This window comes from Rhinoderma darwinii, chromosome 3 (genome assembly GCF_050947455.1).
Source record: "Rhinoderma darwinii isolate aRhiDar2 chromosome 3, aRhiDar2.hap1, whole genome shotgun sequence".
NCBI classification, from domain to species: Eukaryota; Metazoa; Chordata; class Amphibia; order Anura; family Rhinodermatidae; genus Rhinoderma; species Rhinoderma darwinii.
Window position 1 is genome coordinate 4,135,108 of NC_134689.1, and position 17,696 is coordinate 4,152,803.

Consider the following 17,696-nt stretch of genomic DNA (forward strand, 5'->3'; position numbering starts at 1 on the left):
TTTTCGGCAGGTTTCTACGGCACGGACACCCAGTAGACATACGGGAGGGTGTCCCTCGGCCATAGAAATGAATGGGCAGATTTGGAGTGCCGGCCCTTTAAGACGGTCTGTATTTCCTGGCCTGCTGCATATATAACCAGCTATTTTTCTACCCCCCTGACCGTTGCCTCGGAGCAGTCGGCCCCTCTAATTCACGTACATTAGGGCATCGGATCTGAGCCAGTCGAGGTGTTTTTGAAGCTTTTTGCCATTGTGCGTTGCGCGCTGGGAGACGCAGCTTCGTCCTGTACGTGTTTTATGTTATTTGTTTGCTAATATTCCTATTCCCGGATATTAGTCCTTTTTGAGTCGTTGCAGTTCCTGCGCTGAAGCATTTACATCGCGGTAATTGGGCGCCGTCGCTCTATGTAAACGCGTCCTTTGAAGAGAACGTACGCCAACATAAATCGTCTCTCAGCTGCGGCTCAGCGGGAGAACCTGTCACATATTTACTTACAACCCGCAATGGTTTCACGTCTAATTACAGCTCCGGGGAGAAGCGGCGAGTAAGAATTTTTTTTGCAAAAATTTTCTATTGGACGCGTGACCAGGACCTGATCCAGAAAATAATTTTTATTTTTTTTCGAATTTTGTGTCGTAGTCACGAGACTGAGGAATCCGTGTAACGTGTTCATTGTATGTTTTGTTATAGTAGTTATGAATATTTTTCTACCGACTTTTGATTTTCAGCTACACAGAAACTACCAACAAAGTGCTGTTGATGGATCTGCCCATATAAATATGGTTTATAGAAACTGTCAAGGTGCTGCTGTTGACAGAGCTGATCTTTGAGTGTACATCGTTTTGGTATTTATGGGCTGTGACGCTGATTGGCTGATAACTTGGTACCCCTGTGGATTTGGTGGTCAACACGTGAATACCTGTATTTGGAGGTCATATGATAACCTGGCTCGTTGTATGTTCATGTGTTCTGGGCAGTCGTACAAGCCGTAATTAGAATAAGTATTAAACCATAATGGGATCCGTCAACAGCAGTTAATTAGCTTGTTGACAGTTTCCAAGTAGCAACGGATTTTTTTTTTCTTCTACAATGTATATAGTGTAAAAAAAAAAAACGCAAACAGCTGGGCGACTACCAATGGCGCATCTATCACCGATCCCAACATCTGGTCACGTGACCTCGGATAAAGTTATGACGTGAAAATGGCGCAATATTTTCTGCTGACCCCATATTAGGCACCTCCTGAAGAGCGGGCGCACAGCTCATGCGATATACCTTGTATATAACGTACACCCGCTGTACCGTACAGCGTCTGGGGCTGGACAGTCGTCACCCTGAACCTGCAAGCTTCACCCATTTATAATACACGAGCTGATTTATGTATAAACTCCCGTACATAATATCACTATAAGCTCCGGGGCGCTGTGGCGGTGCCATTATCATCATCATCATCTATCATTGTAAACACTTGTGTATTATTAGGGATGCTCTAGCCCCACCTGTTGGTTGTAACGGGTATTACCTTATTAAAGCTTTAGTGATGTAATATCCATATAATTGACAGCGGGGGATAAGTCATCCCATATATCATATCACCAGCTGTCTAATCCTGACCTCCTCTAAACAAATCCATCCTGGGTGAGGGGGCATAACGTGGGGAGGGTTGGGGCATTTGGGGGCGGAGCATAATTTAAAGTAACAGTAATTACAATTTTACATTTGAAGTGCACCTGTCTATATTTGTTACTAGTATATAATCGCTCTATACTGGTTAATGCCACTTATAAAATGTAGTTGTTGAATGATTTATCTTCTTCCTCCTCCTGCCTCAGGTCGGGGGCAGCAATATGTAAATGAGGAGGAGGAGCCAGAATTCGCAGCATTCTGGTGTATATGAAAAGCGAGAGGCTCCTAATTTTGATAAGCTTATTAATATCGACGTCATCTTATGTCCTATTTTCTTTTCTTGCTGAATTGACTGACAGGTTCATTTGAAATAGTCCAAAAGTAAATGTCTGTAAGGCTGGGGCTACACGGCAATATGATCGCGCGTGACTTATGCAATATATTTTGCATACGCCAGCAGGGTCCAGGGCTGTGGTTTTACCAGGACTCCTGTGTAGCCCCAGCCAAAAAAAGTTTGTCGAGTCTCCGAGGGCAGCGTAGGATAGAGGTGGAGGGGCTGAGCTCAGGGATATATAGATTCTATGCTTTTTGATTTGGTATTTTCATGTAAAAAGCTGTTTAACTACTTCTAGGAATCATAGAAAAAGCCTGTGAGTCCTGCTGACCCCACCCACACATCATGACTGACAGGCCTACTTGTATACAAACTCATAGAGCCTGTGATTCCTGCTTGCCCCGCCCACACAGTGATTGACAGGCCTCCTTCTATACAGGACACACCGGCTTTCTCTAGGAGCGGATGAGGCAGGACACACCGGCTTTCCCTGGGAGCGGGTGAGGCAGGACACACCGGCTTTCCCTGGGAGCGGGTGAGGCAGGACACACAGGCTTTCTCTGAGTGGGTGAGGCAGGACACACAGGCTTTCTCTGAGTGGGTGAGGCAGGACACACAGGCTTTCTCTGAGTGGATGAGGCAGGACACAGGCTTTCGCTGGGAGTGGGTGAGGCAGGACACACAGGCTTTCTCTGGGAGTGGGTGAGATGGGACACAGGCTTTCTCTGAGTGGATGAGGCAGGACACACAGGCTTTCTCTGAGTGGATGAGGCAGGACACACAGGCTTTCTCTGAGTGGATGAGGCAGGACACACTGGCTTTCTCTAGGAGTGGGTGAGGCAGGACACACAGGCTTTCTCTGGGAGTGGGTGAGGCAGGACACAGGCTTTCGCTGGGAGTGGGTGAGGCAGGACACACAGGCTTTCTCTAGGAGTGGATGAGGCAGGACACACAGGCTTTCTCTAGGAGTGGATGAGGCAGGACACACAGGCTTTCTCTAGGAGTGGATGAGGCAGGACACACAGGCTTTCTCTAGGAGTGGATGAGGCAGGACACACAGGCTTTCGCTAGGAGTGGATGAGGCAGGACACACAGGCATTCGCTAGGAGTGGATGAGGCAGGACACACCTGCTTTCGCTAGGAGTGGATGAGGCAGGACACACCTGCTTTCGCTAGGAGTGGATGAGGCAGGACACACCTGCTTTCGCTAGGAGTGGATGAGGCAGGACACACCTGCTTTCGCTAGGAGTGGATGAGGCAGGACACACCGGATTTCTCTGGGAGCGGGTGAGGCAGGACACACCGGCTTTCTCTGGGAGCGGGTGAGGCAGGACACACAGGCTTTCTATTACTTTGTCAAACAAATTCTCTCTCTTCGTATAAATCATGAGCCTGCGCATAAACCGCATCTCATATTTACTTATTAACCTCAGAGAATGCGTTCCGGTACGTTACGCTTTATTCCATCTCCGGCAGCGGCTGATATTGGGCTTTTCTGTCTTTGCAGAAGCAGGTCACAGTCCAGAAGCGGTGACGGTCAGCACCTCCGTATCTGTCACCGTCCACAACAAAACCGCCATCGCTGCAGGTAGGACAACATCTCTGCTTGTTATTTTTTTGGGCAACTTTAAATTTTAGCAAAACGTCTGACAATATTCGATGTACTTTTTTTTTTTTTTTGGGAATCTCCGGTCTATGATAAATACCTGTCTCTGCTATACTACACCCGTGTCGGTGTCCCCTGCAGACATTGGATGGTTCCCGGGCAGGGTCTCCCCCTGCCATGTGTCCCCTATGCTGTGGGTTAGAGGCAGTGTGGCAGAATATTACTGCCTGGCACTAAAATCTGATGTGATCGCTCGTCCCTAACTCCCGGCTACACTGCCTGTCACATCCTATCAGATATGTGTCCCCGGCGTGTGCTGCCAGCCGCTCCACGTGTCCTGTCAGCAGAAGACATAGGGGGAAAGTCGCCAACATGAGAAGCTTCAGCGATAATTCTAACATCTCTTCTAACCACTGCACTGCAATAATGTCCCATCCTCTGCTCTCCAGCCCCAGTCCAATCACCTTATACCATATATATAGTATACAGAATATGCCCGGGTTATACCAGCATGCTCCATATCACTATATACAAGAAGATGTATAACTTATACCAGCTGTACATATATAATTATATACAGAATATACCCAGGTTATACCAGCATGCTCCATATCACTATATACAAGAAGATATATAACTTATACCAGCTATACATATATAATTATATACAGAAGATACCCAGGTTATACCAGCACGCTCCATATCACTATATACAAGAAGATGTATAACTTATACCAGCTGTACATATATAATTATATACAGAAGATACCCAGGTTATACAAGCTGTACATATATAATTATATACAGAAGATACCCAGGTTATACCAGCATGCTCCATATCACTATATACAGGAAGATGTATAACTTATACCAGCTGTACATATATAATTATATACAGAAGATACCCAGGTTATACCAGCATGCTCCATATCACTATATACAAGAAGATGTATAACTTATACCAGCTGTACATATATAATTATATACAGAAGATACCCAGGTTATACCAGCATGCTCCATATCACTATATACAAGAAGATGTATAACTTATACCAGCTGTACATATATAATTATATACAGAAGATACCCAGGTTACACCAGCATGCTCCATATCACTATATACAGGAAGATGTATAACTTATTCCAGCTGTACATATATAATTATATACAGAAGATACCCAGGTTATACCAGCATGCTCCATATCACTATATACAAGAAGATGTATAACTTATACCAGCTGTACATATATGATTATATACAGAAGATACCCAGGTTATACCAGCATGCTCCATATCACTATATACAAGAAGATGTATAACTTATACCAGCTGTACATATATAATTATATACAGAAGATACCCAGGTTATACCAGCATGCTCCATATCACTGTATACAAGAAGATGTATAACTTATACCAGCTGTACATATATAATTATATACAGAATATACCCAGGTTATACCAGCATGCTCCATATCACTATATACAAGAAGATATATAACTTATACCAGCTGTACATATATAATTATATACAGAAGATACCCGGGTTATACCAGCATGCTCCATATCACTATATACAAGAAGATATATAACTTATACCAGCTATACATATATAATTATATACAGAAGATACCCAGGTTATACCAGCATGCTCCATATCACTATATACAGGAAGATGTATAACTTATACCAGCTGTACATATATAATTATATACAGGAGATACCCAGGTTATACCAGCATGCTCCATATCACTATATACAAGAAGATGTATAACTTATACCAGCTGTACATATATAATTATATACAGAAGATACCCAAGTTATACCAGCATGCTCCATATCACTATATACAGGAAGATGTATAACTTATACCAGCTGTACATATATAATATACCAGGAGATACCCAGGTTATACCAGCTGTACCTATATAATATACCAGGAGATACCCAGGTTATACCAGCTGTACCTATATAATATACCAGGAGATACACACGTTATACCAACATGCTCTATATCACTATATACAAGAAGATGTGTAACTTATACCAGCTGTACATATATAATTATATACAGGAGATACCCAGGTTATACCGGCATGCTCCATATCACTATATACAAGAAGATGTATAACTTATACCAGCTGTACATATATAATTATATACAGTGGATACCCAGGTTATACCAGCATGCTCCATATCACTATATACAAGAAGATGTATAACTTATACCAGCTGTACATATATAATTATATACAGAAGATACCCAGGTTATACCAGCATGCTTCATATCACTATATACAAGAAGGTGTATAACTTATACCAGCTGTACATATATAATTATATACAGTAGATACCCGGGTTATACCAGCATGCTCCATATCACTATATACAAGAAGATGTATAACTTATACCAGCTGTACATATATAATTATATACAGTAGATACCCGGGTTATACCAGCATGCTCCATATCACTATATACAAGAAGGTGTATAACTTATACCAGCTGTACATATATAATTATATACAGTAGATACCCGGGTTATACCAGCATGCTCCATATCACTATATACAAGAAGATGTATAACTTATACCAGCTGTACATATATAATTATATACAGAAGATACCCAGGTTATACCAGCATGCTCCATATCACTATATACAAGAAGATGTATAACTTATACCAGCTGTACTTATATACAGGAGATACCCGGGTTATACCAGCATGCTCCATATCACTATATACAAGAAGATGTACAACTTATACCAGCTGTACATATATAACTATATACAGAAGATACCCAGGTTATACCAGCATGCTCCATATCACTATATACAGGAATATGTATAACTAATACCAGCTGTACTTATATAATTATATACAGAAGATACCCAGGTTATACCAGCATGCTCCATATCACTATATACAGGAAGATGTATAACTTATACCAGCTGTACATATATAATTATATACAGGAGATACCCGGGTTATACCAGCATGCTCCATATCACTATATACAAGAAGATGTATAACTTATACCAGCTGTACTTATATACAGGAGATACCCGGGTTATACCAGCATGCTCCATATCACTATATACAAGAAGATGTATAACTTATACCAGCTGTACATATATAATTATATACAGAAGATACCCAGGTTATACCAGCATGCTCCATATCACTATATACAAGAAGATATATAACTTATACCAGCTGTACATATATAATTATATACAGGAGATACCCGGGTTATACCAGCATGCTCCATATCACTATATACAAGAAGATGTATAACTTATACCAGATGTACATATATAATTATATACAGGAGATACCCAGGTTATACCAGCATGCCCCATATCACTATATACAAGAAGATGTATAACTTATACCAGCTGTACATATATAATTATATACAGGAGATGCCCAGGTTATACCAGCATGCTCCATGTCACTATATACAAGAAGATGTGTAACTTATACCAGCTGTACATATATAATTATATACAGAAGATACCCAGGTTATACCAGCATGCTCCATATCACTATATACAAGAAGATATATAACTTATACCAGCTGTACATATATAATTATATACAGGAGATACCCGGGTTATACCAGCATGCTCCATATCACTATATACAAGAAGATGTATAACTTATACCAGATGTACATATATAATTATATACAGAAGATACCCAGGTTATACCAGCATGCTCCATATCACTATATACAGGAAGATGTATAACTTATACCAGCTGTACATATATAATTATATACAGGAGATACCCGGGTTATACCAGCATGCTCCATATCACTATATACAAGAAGATGTATAACTTATACCAGATGTACATATATAATTATATACAGGAGATACCCAGGTTATACCAGCATGCCCCATATCACTATATACAAGAAGATGTATAACTTATACCAGCTGTACATATATAATTATATACAGAAGATACCCAGGTTATACCAGCATGCTCCATATCACTATATACAAGAAGATGTATAACTTATACCAGCTATACATATATAATTATATACAGGAGATGCCCAGGTTATACCAGCATGCTCCATGTCACTATATACAAGAAGATGTGTAACTTATACCAGCTGTACATATATAATTATATACAGAAGATACCCAGGTTATACCAGCATGCTCCATATCACTATATACAAGAAGATGTATAACTTATACCAGCTGTACATATATAATTATATACAGGAGATACCCGGGTTATGTAAGCATGCTCCATATCACTATATACAAGAAGATGTATAACTTATACCAGCCATACATATATAATTATATACAGGAGATACCCGGGTTATACCAGCATGCTCCATATCACTATATACAGGAAGATGTATAACTTATACCAGCTGTACATATATAATTATATACAGAATATACCCAGGTTATACCAGCATGCTCCATATCACTATATACAAGAAGATGTATAACTTATACCAGCTGTACATATATAATTATATACAGAATATACCCGGGTTATACCAACATGCTCCATATCAGTATATACAAGAAGATGTATAACTTATACCAGCTGCACATATATAATTATATACAGAAGATACCCAGGTTATACCAGCATGCTCCATATCACTATATACAAGAAGATGTATAACTTATACCAGCTGTACATATATAATTATATACAGGAGATACCCGGGTTATACCGGCATGCTCCATATCACTATATACAGGAAGATGTATAACTTATACCAGCTGTACATATATAATTATATACAGAAGATACCCAGGTTATACCAGCATGCTCCATATCACTATATACAAGAAGATGTATAACTTATACCAGCTGTACATATATAATTATATACAGGAGATACCCAGGTTATACCAGCATGCTCCATATCACTATATACAGGAAGATGTATAACTTATACCAGCTGTACATATATAATTATATACAGAAGATACCCAGGTTATACCAGCATGCTCCATATCACTATATACAAGAAGATGTATAACTTATACCAGCAGTACATATATAATTATATACAGAAGATACCCGGGTTATACCAGCATGCTCCATATTACTATATACAAGAAGATGTATAACTTATACCAGCAGTACATATACAATTATATACAGAAGATATCCAGGTTATACCAGCATGCTCCATATCACTATATACAAGAAGATGTATAACTTATACCAGCTGTACATATATAATTATATACAGAAGATACCCAGGTTATACCAGCATGCTCCATATCACTATATACAAGAAGATGTATAACTTATACCAGCTGTACATATATAATTATATACAGAAGATACCCAGGTTATACCAGCATGCTCCATATCACTATATACAAGAAGATGTATAACTTATACCAGCTGTACATATATAATTATATACAGAAGATACCCAGGTTATACCAGCATGCTCCATATCACTATATACAGGAAGATGTATAACTTATACCAGCTGTACATATATAATTATATACAGAAGATACCCAGGTTATACCAGCATGCTCCATATCACTATATACAAGAAGATGTATGACTTATACCAGCTGTACATATATAATTATATACAGAAGATGCTCAGGTTATACCAGCATGCTCCATATCACTATATACAAGAAGATGTATAACTTATACCAGCTGTACATATATAATTATATACAGGATATACCCAGGTTATACCAGCATGCTCCATACCACTATATACAAGAAGATGTATAACTTATACCAGCTGTACATATATAATTATATACAGAAGATACCCAGGTTATACCAGCATGCTCCATATCACTATATACAAGAAGATGTATAACTTATACCAGCTGTACATATATAATTATATACAGGAGATACCCAGGTTATACCAGCATGCTCCATATCACTATATACAAGAAGATGTATAACTTATACCAGCTGTACATATATAATTATATACAGAAGATACCCAGGTTATACCAGCATGCTCCATATCACTATATACAAGAAGATGTATAACTTATACCAGCTGTACATATATAATTATATACAGAAGATACCCAGGTTATACCAGCATGCTCCATATCACTATATACAAGAAGATGTATAACTTGTACCAGCTGTACATATATAATTATATACAGAAGACACCTAGGTTATACCAGCATGCTCCATATCACTATATACAGGAAGATGTATAACTTATACCAGCTGTACATATATAATTATATACAGAAGATACCCAGGTTATACCAGCATGCTCCATATCACTATATACAAGAAGATGTATAACTTATACCAGCTGTACATATATAATTATATACAGAAGATACCCAGGTTATACCAGCATGCTCCATATCACTATATACAAGAATATGTATAACTTATACCAGCTATACATATATAATTATATACAGGAGATACCCAGGTTATACCAATATAATTTATTCCGGCCTATACCACAAGTTGTATAATAAACCTACATAGTTGTCTCCCAGATTCTGGAAAGTAAGGAGTTAAAGACACAGAATAAAAATGGGGCAACAAAGTAATGGCCCAAATATACTACAATAAAAATAATAATTGTAGCTTGTTAAAAACTGCCAGGAATCAGGACTTTTGTTAAGGTGAGTGGGAGTAACATTTCAGTGACAATAGGTACTCTGCGGGGGTAGGGAGTACCCGCTGCTACTACTATGTGAGGTATGAGGGTGACCGGCAGGATACATGTGGTTTGCTGCTTCCCATTCTTATGTTTTTGGAATCTTTTAGGCTGTAACATTGTATCACCCAACACTACAGAAAGCAGCTAAAGAGCCGACCGTATAACGCAATATATATATATATATATCAACTTACTGCCAAATACATGATGTCTCTGTATTAGGAGGAGGAGAGGTCGGTGTCCTGATGTCTGTGTATTAGGAGGAGGAGAGGTCGGTGTCCTGATGTCTGTGTATTAGGAGGAGAGGAGGTCGGTGTCCTGATGTCTGTGTATTAGGAGGAGAGGAGGTCGGTGTCCTGATGTCTGTGTATTAGGATGAGGGGAGGTCAGTGTCCTGATGTCTGTGTATTAGGAGGAGGAGAGGTCGGTGTCCTGATGTCTGTGTATTAGGAGGAGGGGAGGTCGGTGTCCTGATGTCTGTGTATTAGGAGGAGGAGAGGTCTGTGTCCTGATGTCTGTGTATTAGGAGGAGGGGAGGTCGGTGTCCTGATGTCTGTGTATTAGGAGGAGGGGAGGTCGGTGTCCTGATGTCTGTGTATTAGGAGGAGGAGAGGTCGGTGTCCTGATGTCTGTGTATTAGGAGGAGGGGGGAGGTCGGTGTCCTGATGTCTGTGTATTAGGAGGAGGGGAGGTCGGTGTCCTGATGTCTGTGTATTAGGAGGAGGGGAGGTCAGTGTTCTGATGTCTGTGTATTAGGCGGAGGAGAGGTCGGTGTCCTGATGTCTGTGTATTAGGAGGAGGGGGGGAGGTCGGTGTCCTGATGTCTGTGTATTAGGAGGAGGGGAGGTCGGTGTCCTGATGTCTGTGTATTAGGAGGAGGGGAGGTCGGTGTCCTTATATCTGTGTATTAGGAGGAGGGGAGGTCGGTGTCCTGATGTCTGTGTATTAGGAGGAGGGGAGGTCGGTGTCCTGATGTCTGTGTATTAGGAGGAGGGGAGGTCGGTGTCCTGATGTCTGTGTATTAGGAGGAGGGGAGGTCGGTGTCCTGATGTCTGTGTATTAGGAGGAGGGGAGGTCGGTGTCCTGATGTCTGTGTATTAGGAGGAGGGGAGGTCTTATGGGATGAGGGGACATCCTGGTCCGTGACACCCCACCATCTCTCGGTGCCCCCCACTTTCCACGTCCCGTACGTCCTTCCTATTACTCAACAGGAGACGGTGGGACCTCCCCTGAGTCCTCCATCATTTCACGGCACAGCTGAATTAAGGCGGTCGCTGCGTTACCATGGTGATGGGTTCTCCTTGCGCCTGAGTCACCTTCTTCAGGCTCTCCTGGTGTCACCTGCCTTCTCGGATTTAACCCTATCATTGCCGTCTGCTGTGAAATGAACACCTGAGGTCTTAACCCTTTGCATGCCACAGTTTGCTATTGCTGTGGCTTACATTCTCTTATTTTTCATTTTCTAATGAGATACGAGGCCGCCACTCATTCTCGGACAATATTCGGATCGCTTCTGATGAACAACGATCCTTCCTAATAATCTGATTCCTGTAATATAATATAAGAGATTTCATGCAGGTTGAGGTTCAATGGTGCTAGAACTTGGCCATAGGCGATTGACTTACTTATTGTTTTTAGGAATAATCAGCAAAATAATTGCCCCCCAAATCTTATGTGAAAATCACGGATACTGTCCAATGTCCACCTGTGGCTCCATTAGGTCGCAAGTATAATTAGTGACTTTGGTTTAGGAGATGTTCTGTCCATACTTTCTCTTCGGGCATCAATGGACAATATAGCTTTCTCTTCAGTGGATCAGGCCTCTATTCTATCCCTCCACCATGCTTTATACTGCAGGCATGCTCTATTAGGGCACAGCTATGATCAGTTATTTCTGCTTAGGACATAAATGTCAGACTCCAGTAGGCAATGCAGCTAATTCATCAGTGTTAGATGGTGGCTCTATCCATCCCCATGCTATGTATGACATATAGTTCTGAAGCCATGCAGAGCCGAAGTCCTTGTGTTATGTAAGGTTTATTTTGTTCCGCTCTGTAGAGATCTACATCTACCTGACGTGTATCACACCTATAGAGTCATTTACAATATATAAGATGGTGACAACAGCGACGTATCAAGTAGACCGCACGTAGGAGAATTATATTATGGACTGAGAGGATTTAAGAACGCAGCTTAAATTATCGAGAGACTAAAGAAATCAAAAAGACACGAAATAAATATAACAAAAGAATAGCAATCAGATATCAGAGGTTCAGTTCAGATAGAAGGCAGTATTATAGTAGTTATATTCTTGTATATAGGGGGCAGTATTATAGTAGATATATTCCTGTATATAGGGGGCAGTATTATAGTATATAGGGGGCAGTATTATAGTAGTTATATTCCTGTATATAGGGGGCAGTATTATAGTATATAGGGGGCAGTATTATAGTAGTTATATTCTTGTATATAGGGGGCAGTATTATAGTAGTTATATTCTTGTATATAGGGGGCAGTATTATAGTAGTTATATTCTTGTATATAGGAGCAGTATTATAGTAGTTATATTCTTGTATATAGGAGCAGTATTATAGTAGTTATATTCTTGTATATAGGAGCAGTATTATAGTAGTTATATTCTTGTATATAGGGGCAGTATTATAGTAGTTATATTCTTGTATATAGGAGCAGTATTATAGTAGTTATATTCTTGTATATAGGAGCAGTATTATAGTAGTTATATTCTTGTATATAGGGGGCAGTATTATAGTAGTTATATTCTTGTATATAGGGGCAGTATTATAGTAGTTATATTCTTGTATATAGGGAGCAGTATTATAGTAGTTATATTCTTGTATATAGGGCAGTATTATAGTAGTTATATTGTATATAGTGGCAGTATTATAGTAGTTATATTCTTGTATATAGGAGCAGTATTAGAGTAGTTATATTCTTGTATATAGGGCAGTATTATAGTAGTTATATTCTTGTATATAGGGGGCAGTATTATAGTAGTTATATTCTTGTATATAGGGGCAGTATTATAGTAGTTATATTCTTGTATATAGGGGGCAGTATTATAGTAGTTATATTCTTGTATATAGGGGCAGTATTATAGTAGTTATATTCTTGTATATAGGGGCAGTATTATAGTAGTTATATTCTTGTATATAGGGACAGTATTATAGTAGTTATATTCTTGTATATAGGAGCAGTATTATAGTAGTTATATTCTTGTATATAGGAGGCAGTATTATAGTAGTTATATTCTTGTATATAGGGGCAGTATTATAGTAGTTATATTCTTGTATACAGGAGGCAGTATTATAGTAGTTATATTCTTGTATATAGTGGCAGTATTATAGTAGTTATATTCTTGTATATAGTGGCAGTATTATAGTAGTTATATTCTTGTATATAGGAGCAGTATTATAGTAGTTATATTCTTGTATATAGGGGCAGTATTATAGTAGTTATATTCTTGTATATAGGAGGCAGTATTATAGTAGTTATATTCTTGTATATAGGGGCAGTATTATAGTAGTTATATTCTTGTATATAGGGGCAGTATTATAGTAGTTATATTCTTGTATATAGGGGCAGTATTATAGTACTTATATTCTTGTATATAGGAGCAGTATTATAGTAGTTATATTCTTGTATATAGGAGCAGTATTATAGTAGTTATATTCTTGTATATAGGGGCAGAATTATAGTAGTTATATTCTTGTATATAGGAGGAGTATTATAGTAGTTATATTCTTGTATATAGGAGCAGTATTATAGTAGTTATATTCTTTTATATAGGAGCAGTATTATAGTAGTTATAGTCTTGTATATAGGGGCAGTATTATAGTAGTTATATTCTTGTATATAGGGGCAGAATTATAGTAGTTATATTGTATATAGGAGCAGTATTATAGTAGTTATATTCTTGTATATAGGGGCAGTATTATAGTAGTTATATTCTTGTATATAGGGGCAGAATTATAGTAGTTATATTCTTGTATATAGGAGCAGTATTATAGTAGTTATATTCTTGTATATAGGGGCAGTATTATAGTAGTTATATTCTTGTATATAGGGGGCAGTATTATAGTAGTTATATTCTTGTATATAGGAACAGTATTATAGTAGTTATAGTCTTGTATATAGGGGCAGTATTATAGTAGTTATATTCTTGTATATAGGGGCAGTATTATAGTAGTTATATTCTTGTACATAGGGGGCAGTATTCTAGTAGGTTATATTCTTGTATATAGGAGCAGTATTATAGTAGTTATATTGTATATAGGGGCAGTATTATATTCGTTATATTCTTGTATATAGGGGCAGAATTATAGTAGTTATATTCTTGTATATAGGAGGAGTATTATAGTAGTTATATTCTTGTATATAGGAGCAGTATTATAGTAGTTATATTCTTGTATATAGGAGCAGTATTATAGTAGTTATATTCTTGTATATAGGGGCAGTATTATAGTAGTTATATTCTTGTATATAGGAGCAGTATTATAGTAGTTATATTCTTGTATATAGGAGCAGTATTATAGTAGTTATAGTCTTGTATATAGGGGCAGTATTATAGTAGTTATATTCTTGTATATAGGGGCAGTATTATAGTAGTTATATTCTTGTATATAGGAGCAGTATTATAGTAGTTATATTCTTGTATATAGGAGCAGTATTATAGTAGTTATATTCTTGTATATAGGGGCAGTATTATAGTAGTTATATTCTTGTATATAGGGGCAGTATTATAGTAGTTATATTCTTGTATATAGGGGCAGTATTATAGTAGTTATATTCTTGTATATAGGGGCAGTATTATAGTAGTTATATTCTTGTACATAGGGGGCAGTATTCTAGTACGTTATATTCTTGTATATAGGAGCAGTATTATAGTAGTTATATTGTGTATAGGAGCAGTATTATAGTAGTTATATTCTTGTATATAGGGGCAGTATTATAGTAGTTATATTCTTGTATATAGGGGCAGTATTATAGTAGTTATATTCTTGTATATAGGGGCAGTATTATAGTAGTTATATTCTTGTATATAGGGGCAGTATTATAGTACTTATATTCTTGTATATAGGAGCAGTATTATAGTAGTTATATTCTTGTATATAGGAGCAGTATTATAGTAGTTATATTCTTGTATATAGGGGCAGAATTATAGTAGTTATATTCTTGTATATAGGAGGAGTATTATAGTAGTTATATTCTTGTATATAGGAGCAGTATTATAGTAGTTATATTCTTTTATATAGGAGCAGTATTATAGTAGTTATAGTCTTGTATATAGGGGCAGTATTATAGTAGTTATATTCTTGTATATAGGGGCAGAATTATAGTAGTTATATTGTATATAGGAGCAGTATTATAGTAGTTATATTCTTGTATATAGGGGCAGTATTATAGTAGTTATATTCTTGTATATAGGGGCAGAATTATAGTAGTTATATTCTTGTATATAGGAGCAGTATTATAGTAGTTATATTCTTGTATATAGGGGCAGTATTATAGTAGTTATATTCTTGTATATAGGGGGCAGTATTATAGTAGTTATATTCTTGTATATAGGAGCAGTATTATAGTAGTTATAGTCTTGTATATAGGGGCAGTATTATAGTAGTTATATTCTTGTATATAGGGGCAGTATTATAGTAGTTATATTCTTGTACATAGGGGGCAGTATTCTAGTACGTTATATTCTTGTATATAGGAGCAGTATTATAGTAGTTATATTGTGTATAGGAGCAGTATTATAGTAGTTATATTCTTGTATATAGGGGCAGTATTATAGTAGTTATATTCTTGTATATAGGAGCAGTATTATAGTAGTTATATTCTTGTATATAGGAGCAGTATTATAGTAGTTATAGTCTTGTATATAGGGGCAGTATTATAGTAGTTATATTCTTGTATATAGGGGCAGTATTATAGTAGTTATATTCTGTATATAGGAAGCAGTATTATAGTAGTTATATTCTTGTATATAGGGGGCAGTATTATAGTAGTTGTATTCTTGTATATAGGGGGCAGTATTATAGTAGTTGTATTCTTGTATATAGGAGCAGTATTATAGTAGTTATATTCCTGTATATAGGAGCAGTATTATAGTAGTTATATTCTTGTATATAGGGGGCAGTATTATAGTAGTTATATTCTTGTATATAGGGGCAGTATTATAGTAGTTATATTCTTGTATATAGGAGGCAGTATTATAGTAGTTATATTCTTGTATATAGGGGCAGTATTATAGTAGTTATATTCTTGTATATAGGGGCAGTATTATAGTAGTTATATTCTTGTATATAGGAGCAGTGTTATAGTAATATATTCTTGTATATAGGAGCAGTATTATAGCAGTTATATTCTTGTATATAGGGGGCAGTATTATAGTAGTATATTCTTGTATATAGGAGCAGTGTTATAGTAATATATTCTTGTATATAGAAGCAGTATTATAGTAGTTCTATTCTTGTATGTAGGGGCAGTATTATAGTAGTTATATCCTTGTATATAGGGGCAGTATTATAGTAGTTATATCCTTGTATATAGGGGCAGTATTATAGTAGTTATATTCTTGTATATAGGGGCAGTATTATAGTAGTTATATTCTTGTATATAGGAGCAGTATTAGAGTAGTTATATTCTTGTATATAGGAGCAGTATTATAGTAGTTATATTCTTGTATATAGGAGCAGTATTATAGTAGTTCTATTCTTGTATATAGGGGCAGTATTATAGTAGTTATATTCTTGTATATAGGAGGCAGTATTATAGTAGTTATATTGTATATAGGGAGCAGTATTATAGTAGTTATATTCTTGTATATAGGGGCAGTATTATAGTAGTTATATTCTTGTATATAGGGGCAGTATTATAGTAGTTATATTCTTGTATATAGGGGGCAGTATTATAGTAGTTATATTCTTTCATATAGGAGGCAGTATTATAGTAGTTATATTCTTGTATATTGGGGCAGTATTATAGTAGTTATACTCTTGTATATAGGAGTAGTATTATAGTAGTTATATTCTTGTATATAGGGGGCAGTATTATAGTAGTTATATTCTTTCATATAGGAGGCAGTATTATAGTAGTTATATTCTTGTATATAGGAGCAGTATTATAGTAGTTATATTCTTGTATATAGGAGCAGTATTATAGTAGTTATATTCTTGTATATAGAGGCAGTATTATAGTAGTTATATTCTTGTATATAGGAGCAGTATTATAGTAGTTATATTCTTGTATATAGGAGCAGTATTATAGTAGTTATATTCTTGTATATAGGGGCAGTATTATAGTAGTTATATTCTTGTATATAGGGGCAGTATTATAGTAGTTATATTCTTGTATATAGGGGCAGTATCATAGTAGTTATATTCTTGTATATAGGGGCAGTATTATAGTAGTTATATTCTTGTATATAGGGGGCAGTAT

At 36.9% G+C, this 17,696-nt stretch overlaps 1 protein-coding gene across 3 annotated transcripts in view; it reads left to right on the forward strand.

Annotated features, from left to right (window-relative positions):
* CACNA2D4 (calcium voltage-gated channel auxiliary subunit alpha2delta 4) overlaps positions 1 to 17,696 on the forward strand; it is a 163,690-nt gene that overhangs the window by 48,848 nt on the left and 97,146 nt on the right. For all 3 annotated transcript variants that reach the window (XM_075855699.1, XM_075855701.1, XM_075855700.1), the window contains one exon: positions 3,469 to 3,549. In XM_075855699.1, coding sequence (XP_075711814.1) covers positions 3,469 to 3,549 — 81 coding nt within the window. The remainder of the gene's footprint in view (positions 1 to 3,468; positions 3,550 to 17,696) is intronic.